Consider the following 16,138-nt stretch of genomic DNA (forward strand, 5'->3'; position numbering starts at 1 on the left):
CCAATACCAAAAGGGAAATTGTTTTTTTTTTAAACTCAAAAGTAATTGAAATGAATTTACTTCACATTTATTGAACATAGATTATTTTATTCAGTTACAACATATTGTTATATTTCTGAATAACATATCGTATATAGACTTTTTTTCACTTATATTTAATTATATTTTATATATTATATTTCATTTTACACAAAAATATAGAATTTTTTTTTAGCTTGATGCTAGAGAGGCTAATTAGAAGCAAAAAAAAAGTATGTTATTTGATATCTGAACCATTTTAAGGCGCTTACATCTCTCAAATTATATATTAAAATAAAATGAATCATGACTTTCTTTTATCGTTTTTTTTTCTTTTTTGAGTACATACATAAGCGTCTTCATTTGATTCTTAATATGACTGTTTTTGTATATATAATATATACATGCGCAAAAAAAAAGATTCTGTCAGCACTTCTTCCGGAATAAGGGAAGCTATGGAATAAAATTTATTGAAGAAGTTGTACTGCGACAGATATTTTTAAGTGCATGTCATCCTCATTCACTTAAATGACACGAGAGCTTTATATATATTTATGATAGAATATAATTTAAATTTTAGTCTCTATGAATTTTGTTTTTTTTTTCTGTTGATATAAAGCATTTTCGTTTCCATTTCTTTTAAACACATATCTGAGATACTCATATTTTCCAATGAAAAAAAACCACTCACACACCTATGACGGTTAAACATTTTTTTAATACAGTCGAACCTCGTTAACTGGGAAATCTCATTTAATTAGGTTTAACTGTATTTATATAAAGATAATTGAGTCCACTATAAAAAAAAAAATTTCCATGCGATTTTCGATAATAATATAAATATACTAATTAATTTATTAGCAAATAAAATAATTCAAATTGATTTAAAGACAAAAAATAATTTTTACTATCTGTAACAAGTCTTCTATATGAGCAAAACTAATTCTTTTACCTTCAATTATCAAATTTCTTTCAATACAATCGTATATACATACACATACATTTATGTATATTGACATATATATATATATAATATTTGTATATTTAATATTTATTATAAGTTTTTTCTTTGTTTTTTAAATACCATGTAGAAATTCAGTAGCGATCTTAATTTACGTTCACAGTTATAAATATTCATAATATAATTAAAAAATAATAATACATTCAGTTACAATTATATCCGTTTTCATTGTTTAGAGTTATAGGTGAAATTTTCTCATTTAATAAAATTCCGCATGGAATGTTGAAGATTTAATTTTATATAAATAATAAAATTATTCAACTTTTCATGCGGTACTAGAACAATTTTGAATTAACTCTCTCTTTTTTTTCTCTCATTACAATATTAATTTGAAAATAAAGATTAATAACATTTTCACTATTAAAAGTTACATTAAAAATTAATTTTACTATTAAATATTATTTACCTAAATAAATAAATTGAAAATAAAAAATAAATCCCTTATAAAATCAAGTAAAAAATGAAATAGTAAATGAGATCACAGAAATATTTCTGACTGACAGAAATTAGAATAAAATTCTACAAGTCGATAAGATTTAATATTAAAAAAAAATTGTAAAAATATATAAAATTTTTTTTTCAAATCTCTTATTAAATATAAATTGTGCATTAAATTTAAAAAAAAAAATTCTTTTCATAAAATTCCCTTAATTAAAAACATTTTCTGCAATTAAATAAAAATATCGAAATTTCATGATCTTGAAAAAAATAATGAAAATAAATTTTTTGTAATATGACAATAATAATTAATAGAGACACGAGACAACAATATATTTAATTATTCTTTTTTTTTGAAATCAAATTATTAATAATGATATTTACTGTTCTGAATTTGAAGATAAAGGAAGACTATTGTTTATAGCAGTGGAAGATGATGATTTTTCATTAGATGGAATAGGTAAAGCTTTTAAAATTGCGTGTACCTCTTCGGCAACAGCCATAAGGACAAATTCAAATTGTTGTTTAGTTGACACCATTCCAGGCCTTTGATCTCTGATATGCTCTAAAGTTGCGGCAATATCAATTTCTTTAGCACCCTTTGCCATTCGATTTAGGACCATGTCGATTAAACAATATGTGCCAGTTCGACCAGCTCCGTCACTTTTGTGGAAAAAAAAGTATACGACAAAAATTTATTAAAATCTAATTATAAAAATTATTATTTATCTTTATTAATCATTTTACCTGCAATGTATAATTATTGGACACGATCTGCCTCTGTATGATTTATTGACTTTTCTGAAAATAAATACGTTTGTAAATTATTAATGAGGGGCATTTTTTTTTTTAAATAAATACCTTCGAAATTCGAGTAGAGCTTTCGTGGAATGTGGAACTCCATTTTCTGGCCATGAGAGAAAATGAAATTGAGTGACAGTTCGTGTTTCGCCTGTGCGAAGATTTTTCAAATAGAACGAACGTACAAGATAATCGTCACACCAAATATGTTCAGAGACCAAATGAACCTCATAGATATGATAAAGTTCCGAACCCTCACCGGGCCAATAACGATAGCACATTCCCTTTCCTTCTTCAGTTAATCGTGTCAACATTACAATCACAACACTACCTTGTTCCCATACCAATTGCCAAAATTCAGATGCTGTCTCCTGCATTACGCCCTGAGTGGCAATATACGCTGGATTTCGAGGATCGTGATCGGTCTAAAAAAAAAATATTCTCATAAACGTAAATTAAAATACTTGAATTTATCAAAAAAAAAAAAATACTTACAATTGTTGAAGCATTAATGTAATCAGAATTGTTCACATTGGCAAGATCATTTAGAACAATTCGCGAATGATCGTAAGGCAATGAAGCACCTGGACGATTTAATTTCGCATTATCGTTCTTTTCAGCAATTGCCGTTGAACATGGCTCTGCTTCATATGCACAAATACTCAACCATTCTTCATCTAAACGATCCTGATTCTTTAAATGATCCTCCATGTAAGACTGTTAAATTTTTTAGAATTATCAAAAAACTTTAATATCGAATTATTTTATAAAATTAAAAAAAAAACTCACTAAAACCATGTGTCCTGTTGATATATCCATATTTGTCAGCGCTGATTCCTCAATCCATGACGATGTACTGGAACGATTAGATGATGAATTATTTGATTCACTGATACGTCCTAATAGAGGGAATATTCGTGGTGAATCTTGCTTATTATCGGCGTGTTGTTTTGCTTGCATTCGAGCGCGACAAAGTTCTTGATAATCCTTTGATGCTTCAGGATCAGGTGCAGCTAAACCAGCAAGTTTAGCGCGATATTTTGCTTGACGTCGCGCTGTCACAAGAAATACTGTGCATCCAGCAATTGCTGCCGCAACTCCCATTGCAACAATAGCACCAAACATAATTGGATTCACTTCTTGACGAATTTCAAACATTGCCGGAAGTTTTGCCTATAATTAATTTAATTTATTTTTTATTTAAAAAAAAAAAAATTAGAAAATAAAAACTCACCTTATCGCCAATTCCAGATCTGACAATATTCACTCCAAATGTCTCTTCCAATGTGCTTCGAGATTTCTCTGAAATATTATTATTAAATTAAAATATAAATTCATCATTTGTTTTTTCGTATAAAACTGAAAAATTTACCAATAGTCTTCACAACATCAAGAGCAGTAATATTCTTATTATTGTGATTTACTTTAAAAGTTATTTCTTTATTTTCAACTCTTATATCATTTAAATCTCCTTTATTTAGGCCTGCCAGTTTTTCTACCTGTAAATATAAACATTTATGGTAACAAATCAAAATTTACCTTGTTTAGAGGTAAATGATCTTTTGATAAAATACCTCGTTTATAATATGTGAACCCTTCATCCAAACATTTATAGGCTCTTCAAAATCGATATAAACATGATCTAAATCAACATTTTTATAATCAATTTGTTGTCCTATATTGTGAGATATTGAACCTAATTCTTTTTTAGATTGCGGTGCATACAATTTATCCTGAAAATAAAATTTAAAATTGAAACGTCATAAAAATCTTCTTTTACAAAATAAATACTCACATTTTCCTCATCTTGATTCTCTTCATTGAAATCTGTAAAAAAAAACATTTCTGATTAACCGTGTTATAAAAAATTATTAATTTCTATTAAAAGAAAACTAACGTGGCGTAAATTTGGATTTCAATTTATATTGATTCACAGCAAAAGCTGGGCCTGGTTTCTTAACATCCAGTCGTTCTCTTCTTTTAAAACCAGCAAGTTCACGATCCCATAAATCAGAATTTAAATCAAATGTTAAATCAAGATTTTCTGTAAAAACAAAAACAATGTAAAATGTCTAACAATAATATAAATTTTAAATAATAGGAAAAAAAAACAAACCAGGTGTTTCAATTTTATCATTCTGCAAAGGTACAACATCATCTTCTGTGTAAACTTGACTTAAATCTGATAGAAAATCCATGGGAATATCAGCTAAATTATATTTATTTTGATTCTCTTTATTTTCATCAGAAAATTCTATTTCTTTAACATTAGTAGATATTGGATCATCCTCGTCGACTTTATAAATATCCTTGGGAATATTTCGAAACACACTTTGCTGATGCTTGAAAATTATTCAAAATTTTATTATTCTTATTTAATGTTCACATAATTTAATTTTTATTTTATTTTTTTTTTATAGAAAAAAATTACCTCTCTCATGTTATTTTTCAAAAATTCTAAATCCAATTTTCTTTTATATAAATTTTCCTCGTCTTCCTCTTCTTCTTCTTCATCATCATATACTCGTTTCATAATATTTTTTGAAATATGTATTTGTTTTGGTGAAATGAATAAAGAGGGATTTTGTCTAATTTGAGACGGATAATAATTATCATCATCATCATCATTATCAACAAGTTCCAAAATACTTCTCTTTAATTTTCTCTCATTTTTATATGGATCATTTGAAAATTCATCATTTAAGGACGGAAATTGATAAAGTGAAGGAGATGAAAAACTTGATGAATGCAAATTTTTTAAATGTCGACTTGGCTTTTCACCAATTTCAGGTGGATAATATAATTCATCAGCATAATCTCCATGGGGATAAAATTCACTAGGAGTAAATTTTACTACAGCAATTGGTCTAATCTGCAAATAATAATGATAAAAAATAAATTTCAAAAAAAAGGTTTTTTAAACAAAAATTCATCAAATAATTCTTACTATATTCTCAGAATCATCAACTTCTTTCTCTCTATCCATAAATTGACTATCTGTTTGTGAGCTTAAATACTCGCAAAATGTTAGGTCTTTGTCCAATCTAAAAAATTTTATTTAGTTTTTAACAATAATTATTATGAATCTAAATAAATAGGACCTGAAATTACAAACCTGTAACGAATATTGAGTAATGAATTTTGTATTATACATTGTGTATATGGATGAGACCATTTATATCCATTGGATTCAAGTCTTTCAAGTTGCAATTTTAGGAATTCCAAATCTTCTATTTCCAAATTATATCTACAATTTTTAAATATTTTTTCTTTTTGCGCAAATTATTTTCAAATTAACGCAATTATAAATATTTACAATAATAATTTTTTTCTGTAATTTAAGAATAAAATTTATATTTATCAAATAACTTACTGATACAAATCTTTAAGTCCTTCGTCTATGTAAAAAGGTATACATCGTCCAAACGCCAAATCTGAACAGTAAAATTATTTTTTTTTAAATAATTATTCTATTTTTATTTATTATAACAAAAAAAAAATCGATATAAAATCCATACCATTGAAACAAGTTTCCGGTGCACATAAATTTTTACTAAACAGACAGCCTGAAACATAATGTTAATATATTTTTAATTTTTTAATATAAAAAGATATATAAAATTTTTTTTATATAACATTTGAAAATTAATTTAATTAAAAAATAATAAAAACCTAAATTTTAATATTTTATCTCCCCATTTGTTTTTTATTATTCACAAATTTATAATGAAATATGATATGTGTGTGTGTGTTGTATATACAAAAAGGGGTGGTTATATTGAAAAGATGACGTTAAAACACACTGTGTGTGGGAAGTACGGTTCGATAATACTACTGATGTTAAAGAAAAATGCGTGGGTTGATGAAACTAGAATGGTACCGGATTATTTCCTATACATATATTTACACCCACAAATCTTATACAATGTATCCGTTGAAATGTATACTGATAAAAAAATAATATTATGATTTAAAGGCCTTTCAACAACGTTCAAAAACAAAGAAAATATTAAATTAAAAAAAAAATTTATATAAATCTATTATCAAAATTTCTCAAAAAAAAAATATTTTTTTAAAATAAATTTTTTCAATAAATATAAATATATTTAAAATAGTAATTCAATTACCAATAATATTTTTATTTTATTTATAGTAATAAATTTTTGGATATCATTAATTAAATCTGTGTATAAAAATACAAACCTACTTCATCGTCACCTACAATAACACGATTAAAGGTAGAGAGCAATAACATAAGCTCCCACAAACCTCCTCGCCACCACCTTTTACGGCCCATGGATTTTCCTATAAGAAAATCTCTTATTCTTATTTATACTAAAATGACAATTAAGCTAGATGCTTAATTATTATTGATGAAACCCAATTAGTTTATGTAACACATTATTATAATATTTATACCAAATATTGAAAATAATTTGCTATTAATTTTATTATAATATTATTGTATTGGATAAAATTGTATTTTTGATTATAAATTTAAAATAAAAAATTACTAATTAATTAATAGTGGAATTAATAAACTCCATATATAATATTACTAATATGTAATGAAAAAAAAAAATCATTTTTGATATTATGGATTTTTTTAACCGGAAAGGGAAATAAAAATTGTTATAAAAAATTAATAAATTTTCTTTTACTAATCATTTTAAAAGGATATTAAATATGAAATGGAATTCTACGTATGTGACATTTTAGTTAAAATAGAATTGAACTATTGAAATCATCCGTTCATTCAGAGAATAAAGGATATTGAAACGCGAAGATGCTCTCTATCAACCCTAAGTTGACACACATTAAATATGATTGAAGCGTCAAGTATTCAATAATAAATTTTCTACGACGCACCCAAAAAAAAGTTCTTTCCATTGAATAATAAATTATTTTTTCATAAGTTACTTTTTTTTTATTATTATATTACTACTTATTATTATTATTATCAAAAACTTTTATTAGACCATAATAAAGTGTTTCATTAATAAATAAATATTTTTTTTTTCAAACCGAAAAGTATTATATGGAAAATTAATTAAAATTCTCTATTTTATTAAATTAAAAACATTTTTGACAATAAATTAGCTTTTTTCGATTATTATTTGTAAAAGGCGTAATTTTTTTTTTTTCACTATTCGTATATCCGTATGGCAACTTTAGCTAAAGAGAAAAAATATCTTTTCTATAAATTAAAAAACAAACTTTTCTATCGCTAGTATTAATTAAAGTAAATCTTCAATTGATAATAATAACATGTACTATTTTTTTATTAATAAACAAAAAAATCTATTATTTTTAATTAAAATTCTTAATATCTATAATGAAAGAAAAAATACCTGGGCGTGACAATGTCTTCAATTATTCATATTCAAATAAAAAAAAAAGTACAAAGCGACACTTTGAACTTATCACTTGAATCGATTGTATACGATTTTTAATATCTGTTTAAATCATCATTTCACAAAAATATTACAATATCACAGTGTAGAACATCTAATATCGGCAAAGCGGTGGCACTAACTGATTTTTGGAGTATATTGAAGAAGAAGAGGTGAAAAGAGGGCGTGCGTTGAGTTCAAATCGATCGGCACCCACTTGTAAGCAGCTGTCACTGGCAAGAATCATAAAAATATTCATTGTAAAATTTATTCGACAAATAAATTATAATTAAATTAAAAACTGTTTTAATAAACACAAATCTAAAAAAAAATTATTAAAAATGTATTTTTTTCTCATTTCTTTGAAAAATATATGAAACGCATGCGCGCGGTATAAAATTGAGGAAAGTAAATATTGAATTTTTATAATAATCAACTATTTTATTTTATAATTACGCCGCCCGGTAAAAAGTGTGAAAAAAACCTACTGATTACTCTTTTTTTTAAATCTATACAGTTAATTAAATTATTTCTCTTTTTTTTAATTAATTTCAAATCCATTATCGTTGAAATATTAAATTTTATTTTGATGAAAGTATAATTAAAATTAATTCAATTCAGTTTATAACCAAAATGAAATCACTTACTTTCCACATAATGTATTGTTTTTGTAACCATAAAAATAAACTTTGAATTTTACTGTTTCAAGTATTGTATAATTGATTTATTATTAAAAGGTCCCGCCACGCGCAGATAAACAAAATTCAACCAATGAACGCTCGGTACAAACGACGTCCATTTTAAAAGTTTGCGCGGTATAATTCAAAATAAAGAAAGAAATATTCATACATTAAAGGTAATTTCATTATTTAAAAATTATTTTTTAATTTATTTAATTTTAATAAACCGATAAATAAATATAATGTCAATGAAATCATTATACATATTTGCATTTGAAAATAATTAAGGAAAAATTAAGAAACAAACTTTATTTATTTATCAGATAAATGAAATACAACAGAATAACGCTATGTCATACTATCGATTGATCGTCTTGATGAATCTCACGCCTTTTTGTACAAGCACAGCGCCAGAGATTTGCATATATGTATATAATATATATATATACTTACTACGCACTTGTAGAATACGTAAAAAAGGATTCTCGTATTCATACACCCGTTCTTTATTTATTAAAAAAAAAAATGTACAACTAATAAGTCAAGGTCAATGGCTAAAATTCGATAGGCTTGGATAAAAAGAAAATCAACGAAATTACGTAGACTCAAAAAAAGAAAATTCCAATAAAACAAGAATATAAAATTCAAATTATTTTGATAAATATATATGGCCCCTATTTTTTTATTATTTAGAATCAAATTAGAATAATGATAAATTTTCTTTTTTTCTTTTGTAAAATAGAAATTATTTTCAAAAAGAAAAAAAAAAAACAGAAAAATCTTTACAATTATTCTATTTGATTCTAACACATTGAAAAAGATTCAAGATTACGACTAATATATTAATATTAAGATAAAGATAATTATTAATGGCACATTGACCATCGATTGACTCTCATTTACATGATATATATAATATGAAAACGATCAGCGTTTTAACTTTGTAGAAAAATAAAATACAAATAAATAACGGACGTTGTCAGTTTGAAAAAAGAATCCGTATACTCTTGGAAAAAAAAATAAAGTAAAAAGAACTCCTAATCCATTTTTTTTCACTATATTTACAAATACAGTAAATATTGGCCAGTAAATATCCAATGTTTTCATTTATCTGAATAGACGAAAATAAAGATTTATCCTGAAACAACAAAATATTTCTCAAAAGTAGCGCAACTGTCATTCATAATAAAATTTTGCAGCTGTTTCAAGAAAATCTTTATTCTCATTTGTTGTTAATTATTTTTGTTTCATTATTTTTAATATTATTTCTTATCATTATAATTATTATTTATCATTATACAATATAAATTTGACATTATACCATAAATTATTAATTAATTGTAATAATCATTAATAATTAACGATATAAATTATATCGGTAAAATGTCAACGATACATTGTACAAAAATTCACAATAAAAATTTTTCTTTTTTTTGCGCCACATAATAAATTTTCTCTATGTATAATACAAAATTATTAAAAAATCTTCTCACTCTATTGAAATAACTTGAGTGACTATTCTCTTTGAAATGTACATAATCTATTCAAATTGCCGTTTAAAAAGAGAAATTTTTTCATCCTTTTTATCCAAGACTATTTCAAGTCACGCGGAAATGTAAGAAAATTTTACAAACATAATTCACTTCAGAGCAAAAGCGAAGATTTCTTTAATGAAAAAAATAAAAAAAAAACCAAATTATTTGAAATACATTCAAATGCCTAAGTTTTCTTTTCTTTTGACAATGACAAAATAAAAATGTGATGATAAATTTGAAATGAAAAACAAATATATACACACAATTGTGCATTTATGTAAAATCGCAGGGATATAGATTTTTTACTTTTTTGTTTACTGTTTAATTTTTATAATATATCGTTTATTTTTAAAAAATCTTCATTCAAGCTCGTCGAAGAAAAAACTGCAAAGCGAATAAGGAACACGATGAAAAAATTAAAAAACAAAACAATAAGAATCACTGGGACGACCCGTTGCATTTTTTTTGTATACGATTTATAATCGTAACAATGAAACGTTTTTTCTTTTTTTTTCTTCAAAAAAAAGAACAAAAACAGGCCTTACGTTTCAAGATACCTCTTAGAAAAAAGTGCACAGTATCTGCCACCCTCTGTTTAATCCCACTTCTCATTGTTTGTTTCCTTCCAAATCATTCACACGGTCAATACATTCTAAATTCACACACAGAACCGATACGCAACGCGAAGGACGACAAAAATGCAACTATTCCAATAATACAGAACTGGCTGCTTTATTTTCTTTTCCTCTTTTATTTCAATATTATCATTGATTTTTTTTTTTACCTTATAAACTTGATATCCTACAATCATTAAAAGTAAATTAAAAAAAGAGGTTTCACCAAACAATAGTTAAAATAATCTTTAAAAATTCTTCTCGATAAGGCAACTAATCTGTTTAGTAGTTCATTTTACATTTCTATATAATTAAATGATATATACTATAAAGTATATTGTAAAACACTAATATATGGTTATTTTTATTTTTTTTTCTTGTTACAAGCCTTACATTATTAGAATATAATATGTATACTTTGTATATATATACTCTTGTAATAAAATTGATTACTTCGTACTTGCTTTCTAGAGATAATAAATATACCTATTGTGTAATGTTAGTACAAGAGAAGTGCGTGCAGAGGGTGGCAGCAGAGTGCGCATTTTCGAGTGCTACTGAATTTGGGATATTCCAATCCCGATTTTCGATATCGTCTCACATGGTGACGTTCAATTGAATTGCTTTCGTGTCTACCGCACAAGCCTGTTGCTGTTGTTGCTGCTGCTGCTGCTGTTGTTGTTGCTGTTGAACTTGTTGTTGAACCTGTTGTTGAACTTGCTGTTGCACTTGTTGTTGTATGGCTTGTAATTGAATAGATTTTGTGTCAACAGTACACGTTTGTTGTTGTTGATTTTGTTGTTGAACTTGCTGCGCCTGTTGTTGATTTTGTTGGGCTTGTGCGGCAGCCTGAGCAGCTTGTCGCTGCTGTTGACGTAGTATACTTGGTGGTGGGTCCATATGTTGACGTTGATGTAGTAATAAATGATTTTTTTGAAAGAAGGCTTTCCCACATTTGTCACAAACATGTGACCTTATATGACAACTGCCGTCCGAATGACGTCGTTGATGTTGTGAAAGACCATGTTTTTGGGCAAAACCACGACCACAATCGGGACACACGTGGGGCTTTGGTTTTGGTCCAGAGCCTGATGGTGGTGATGTTTGCGTCGCACCATGCATATGACTCACACTTGGTGTCCCAATCGGTCCATTTATCTGTAAATGCTCCTCCTTTTAGTTTCAACGTGATGCACCGTCTTTTATTATTAAAATCAGTGTTTATTGGACTTTACTTGTTGATAGTTAGTTACCTGATGAGTTGCAGATGTATTTGGAGTAAGGAAGTGTCCTGGAGATTGTTGGAAGGCAGCTGCTAAACCACAGAGATCTGTTACCAATGTCCGATCACCTGAATGTAACCTTAAATGCAACGTAAGTGCCTCTCGATTCTGAAATCCCAAACCGCATTCCCTGGAAAAATTCATTTTTCAATTAGTAGATATCATTTAACAGTTTTTTTTTATAATAATCATTACTTTAGTTGAGTAAACAAAAGTTAATCTAATCAGAAAATAATATAATGACTAAAAAGGAAAAAATCAGATTTAAATATTTTCAAAAATAAAACAAATATCCTGAAACAAAAAAGATATGACAAAATTTTAGTGAATATAATAAAAATAGAAAATAAAATAACATCAGTAATGTGTGAAAAGCTATTTTAGCGTAAATTTTTATAGTAATAAAATAACATTTTCCTTTGAAGCCTCGTTAATTTTGTTATTCTTTTAAAAAAAAAGAAAATATTGATTTTTCTTTCATGACTAACAAATATTTAAATTTGGACTATTTAATTCCTGGTTTCTTTAAAGAATAATTCCCTTATTTTTTCTCAAAAACAAATTTGAATGATTGAAAATCTGTTATTAATAAAAATCCCTTATTTTTCTCTGAATAAAAAAAAGAAATAAATAAAATAAATACCTGCAAGTGAGTGCTTTTTCATCAACATCAGTATTATTATTATGAATTTTCGAATGCGCGACTAGGTCTGCCTTCCTTGGGAATGCTTCACCACAAACAGTGCAGGCAAAAGGCGTTTCTCCCGTGTGCAATCGCATATGTGCCAGCAATGTTCTCTTTTGTAAAAATTCCTTACCACAAACATTACAAGAATGTGGTACACGTCCATGTAATCGTCCATGATTGACCAATTCAAATTTCCTCTGAAATGTTGCTCCACAATCATGACAAACAAATGGATGTAAACTCCCATGGAAGCGCGAGTGCATTGTTAAATGATCTTTTTGCGAGAATGATTCGCCACACTCCTCACAAACAAATGGTCGTTCGCCTGAATGGAATTTACTATGTGTCACTAGATGACGTTTCAATGGAAATGCACGTCCACACTCTTGACAAACGAACGGCCGTTCACGCGTATGTACCCGAGTGTGTGTCACTAAATGATGTTTCAATGTAAAAGATTTTTTACATTCACGACACTGATATGGTCTCTCTGCACTATGTAAAAGAAGATGAGTATGAAGACAATGTTTGTGCGCGAAACTTTTGCCACAATGGACACAAATATGAGGACGTTCGCCAGTATGAACTCTCGCGTGTGTTGTTAAATGATGTTTCAGTAAAAATGATTTACCGCACTCGGAACATGAATAGGGTCTTTCTTTTGGTACACGTACCTGACTGCCCATATCTTGTTGCGTCTTCACCTTGGTTTCAATTTGTGTTGTATTCACGTGTGTGAGAACATGGCCAAAATGTGTTGTATTATCGGTTTGACTAGCTGCAACATTATTGGGATTCGGTTGATTTGAGGCGGCTGCAGCCCTCTTCATTAGAATATCATTGCACTCTTCCGCGGTGAGTTGCAGCGGACCAATTGGTGTCATAAAATGTTTACTCATTGCATGCTTATCGGTTGTTGTAAAAACTAGTGTATTTGGAAATAATGAAGGTTGAGTGGTTGGATGTGCAGCATCACAATTACAACCGCCTTTATCGCATGTCAATGAAAATACATCGTGATGCTTTTTGGTTCGCACGTGTGTAACGTGTGTTGTTTGATTATGTGCTCCTGTGTGACCATGATGAGTCGTTGGGGTTTGTTGACAATTCTCATTCATTGTGAACATTGTACGACGATGAGCGTTATTGGCAACCTTTGGTGGTTTTATGTCCACTTGGATTTTTTGACTTGAACCCTGATCCTGATTATTGTTAACCGCATAGCTGATATTCGTCGTGAGATCATTTTGGCTGCTTTCACGTGTCTCAGTGCCGGGTCCACCGAATGACCATGCATAACCGAATCCAGTGCCAGCATTACCAGGAGTGGTACACATATTCGTCAGCGGTGTAATCGAACTATTAGTTTGACTAGCCGCTGTTGAAGTGGGCCCCTCCGTCTCTGTTGAATTAAATATTTTATTTTAGTTTTCTCTATTTAAAATACAAAAATATCAAGTTCACAACGTTTCTTTTTTTATTCTATTAAACTTGCTTTTCTATTCAAACATTTTTTTATTTTCACTCATTTTTTGAAATTTTACAAACGTTGCGAGCTTTACTGATATCATTAAAATGCACAAAAGGTATATATATATATATATTTTATTGTCTTTTTCTTTGAAAGAATTCATAGTTACCTTGCATTTTAGTGAATTTATGCCTACAAAATCTGAAGTCTAATTTTTCTCCTTAATCAGTCGATATTTAGCGTCTAATGATCAACATTGGTTGACTAAAAAAACAAATTTTTAAGTTGAGAGATTGTAGGCGAAAAATGATTTCTAAAATTCAAGGCCACTGATTATTTTTAAATTATGATTATGCCAAAAAATGAATGAAAATGTTTTTTGATTATTTTAACTAATGAGTTATGAATATGATGGATTTTTATCTAATATTTTAATTATTAGTCCAAACAATTATATAATAAAATGTACCTCATATTCTGAATATCAATAACATCTTTTAAAGTTAATAATTTAAACTTAGAAGAAAATTTCAATTTAATGTTTCAATATTCAGAATTTAAGAAACACATTTACTTTTAAAAAAGAAGGAAATCATGTATAATTGTTTTTCTTCTAATAAAGATAATTACGGACATAAATTCGGAAAACCATTGACGGGTGTTGATAATTTGTTATTATAATTAAACTGAAAAATATAACCTTAAATAGATAATTATGAGAGAAAACTGCTTATTGTTTTGCTCATTATGTTATTGTTATTACCAAAAGAGCGATATGCAATTTCCATTTGATAATGAATTATAATAAGTTTGAAATTTCAAAACAAAGTTTTTAAAAAAAAACACCCGTAGACAATTCTTTGCATGTAACAATTATTTAAATTTAATTTAAAAATCCATAATAAATTGCAAAAAATGTTTGTTTAAAAAATATGAAAATCGCTTTTCTCTCTCTCTCTCAGCACATGATTGTTTTTACCTAGTACTGTTGTCAATTCATTGTCCACGCCGACTCGCTCCACAACGACAAATTGGTCGGCGGGAAATATCTTGAGTGGCTCCAAATAAAGATACCCGTCACACTCCAGTATCTCGGCGATGGGGTTTCACTATCGGTATCATATCTGCCCGGATGGCGTGAGGGTTGAAAGTTCCGCCCGAATGAGCGTGGCGTGGAAAATCAAAGGCAATCCCTGCTTATTTCCAAATAACAAGTCGCAAATACCTCGTGCAACTAATTTTATGTTAGTGGAGCAGATGAAATCACTAAAATAAATAACAAATGGATAATGAAAAATGTCTGGCACGAGGTAAAGAGAGAAGGGGGTGGAAAATTATTGCAAAGGAAGATCCAAGCGTGTGTTGAGCGACGAGGAAAAAAGGTAGGAGTTTTAGCGGCGGCAATTGGCAGCAGTAGTTGTAATAGCAGAAGAGCTTCTCAAAAAATTGTTACAAAGAACTTATTTTGAGTCTCTTGTAACAAAAGGTCTCATCTATTGAAATTGATTGCACGCCGGTTTGATTCATATGAATTATTCGTTATCGTGGGCCCCTAGGCAATTTTTTTTTGTCTCGTTTCGTGTCTCGTCTTGAGGCCCGCGGCGTCCACGGTTTCTCTAAAAAGACAACCTCCACCTTCTTCCCACGGCACTCCCACAGTCTCACCAACACTCGACGTTATTATCACTGGTTTTTTCACTTTGTCGCTTTAACTTTAAATCACTGACGCGAGTGGCCGATGGTCATTAATTTTCTGCAATCGCATATTTTATTTCTTCATACAAAATATATGCTTCACATATCGGCCATTTTATTTGTAAACTACCAAAAAACAATGTTGCCAATGCACGCGCACTTTTGGAGGGAGCTAGCTGCCAAGTTATAGCGTCACCGCGTTATACTTCCGGACTGGCAGCACTGTAGTGACGACACAACTCCTTCCGCCATATTTGAATATCATCGACACAGCTTTTGCAATGTTTTTTTTTTTTTTTAAATCTTCCTTAATGCGCTGTTTGTTTTACAGTTGAATTTTTATTTTTTAATCGAAAGAAGAGAAGGAAATTAAAATTGTTTATATGAAAGAGAAATCAATTCTTTTTTCGTAAGGAAAACGTAACCTAACTTTATGTTTTTCAACAATCAATTGTTATCAGAGGTTTGTTATCGTATTTTTTTTATTAAAAGAGAGAAGGG

The 16,138-nt window shown here is 28.3% G+C and overlaps 2 protein-coding genes across 4 annotated transcripts; both read right to left on the reverse strand.

Moving 5' to 3' along the window:
- Positions 1–51: 51 nt before the first annotated feature.
- Positions 52–7,840, reverse strand: LOC127278417 (receptor-type tyrosine-protein phosphatase N2). The gene is made up of 18 exons (XM_051300144.1): positions 7,630–7,840; positions 6,482–6,583; positions 5,797–5,844; positions 5,652–5,712; positions 5,394–5,525; positions 5,226–5,322; positions 4,710–5,150; positions 4,395–4,620; positions 4,176–4,322; positions 4,074–4,105; positions 3,853–4,011; positions 3,651–3,777; positions 3,513–3,580; positions 3,068–3,451; positions 2,774–2,995; positions 2,339–2,703; positions 2,225–2,278; positions 52–2,140 (listed from the first exon to the last, which is right to left on the reverse strand). The coding sequence occupies exons 2-18, from the start codon at positions 6,573–6,575 to the stop codon at positions 1,858–1,860; spliced, it is 2,940 nt and encodes a 979-aa protein (XP_051156101.1). The 5' UTR covers positions 6,576–6,583; positions 7,630–7,840; the 3' UTR covers positions 52–1,857.
- Positions 7,841–8,645: 805 nt separating this feature from the next.
- LOC127278421 (zinc finger protein 250-like) lies at positions 8,646–16,070 on the reverse strand. Of its 3 annotated transcripts, XM_051300149.1 has the most exons (6): positions 15,608–16,067; positions 14,922–15,208; positions 14,112–14,206; positions 12,427–13,873; positions 11,754–11,913; positions 8,646–11,673 (listed from the first exon to the last, which is right to left on the reverse strand). In XM_051300149.1, the coding sequence occupies exons 3-6, from the start codon at positions 14,116–14,118 to the stop codon at positions 11,098–11,100; spliced, it is 2,190 nt and encodes a 729-aa protein (XP_051156106.1). In that variant the 5' UTR covers positions 14,119–14,206; positions 14,922–15,208; positions 15,608–16,067; the 3' UTR covers positions 8,646–11,097. The 3 variants fall into 3 exon arrangements, with proteins under 3 accessions (XP_051156106.1, XP_051156108.1, XP_051156109.1); XM_051300151.1 differs by having other exon boundaries at positions 8,646–11,658; positions 14,922–16,070; XM_051300152.1 differs by lacking the exon at positions 14,112–14,206 and having other exon boundaries at positions 14,922–16,063.
- Positions 16,071–16,138: the final 68 nt, after the last annotated feature.

Source organism: Leptopilina boulardi, unplaced genomic scaffold, assembly GCF_019393585.1.
Source record: "Leptopilina boulardi isolate dan_hultmark-lab unplaced genomic scaffold, ZJU_Lbou_2.1 LbouV2_202, whole genome shotgun sequence".
Taxonomy (NCBI): domain Eukaryota; kingdom Metazoa; phylum Arthropoda; class Insecta; order Hymenoptera; family Figitidae; genus Leptopilina; species Leptopilina boulardi.

Excerpts from the sequence above, each read along its gene's own strand:
- LOC127278417 (XM_051300144.1), bottom strand. The coding sequence starts at position 6,575 with ATGGGCCGTAAAAGGTGGTGGCGAGGAGGTTTGTGGGAGCTTATGTTA. Across the intron at positions 4,621-4,709 it reads TGAAAAATAACATGAGAGAG|CATCAGCAAAGTGTGTTTCG; the intron begins GTAATTTTTTTC and ends ATAATTTTCAAG. Across the intron at positions 4,323-4,394 it reads TGATAAAATTGAAACACCTG|AAAATCTTGATTTAACATTT; the intron begins GTTTGTTTTTTT and ends TTGTTTTTACAG.
- LOC127278421 (XM_051300149.1), bottom strand. Across the intron at positions 11,914-12,426 it reads GAAAAAGCACTCACTTGCAG|GGAATGCGGTTTGGGATTTC; the intron begins GTATTTATTTTA and ends GAATTTTTCCAG. Across the intron at positions 11,674-11,753 it reads ATACATCTGCAACTCATCAG|GAGGAGCATTTACAGATAAA; the intron begins GTAACTAACTAT and ends TGAAACTAAAAG.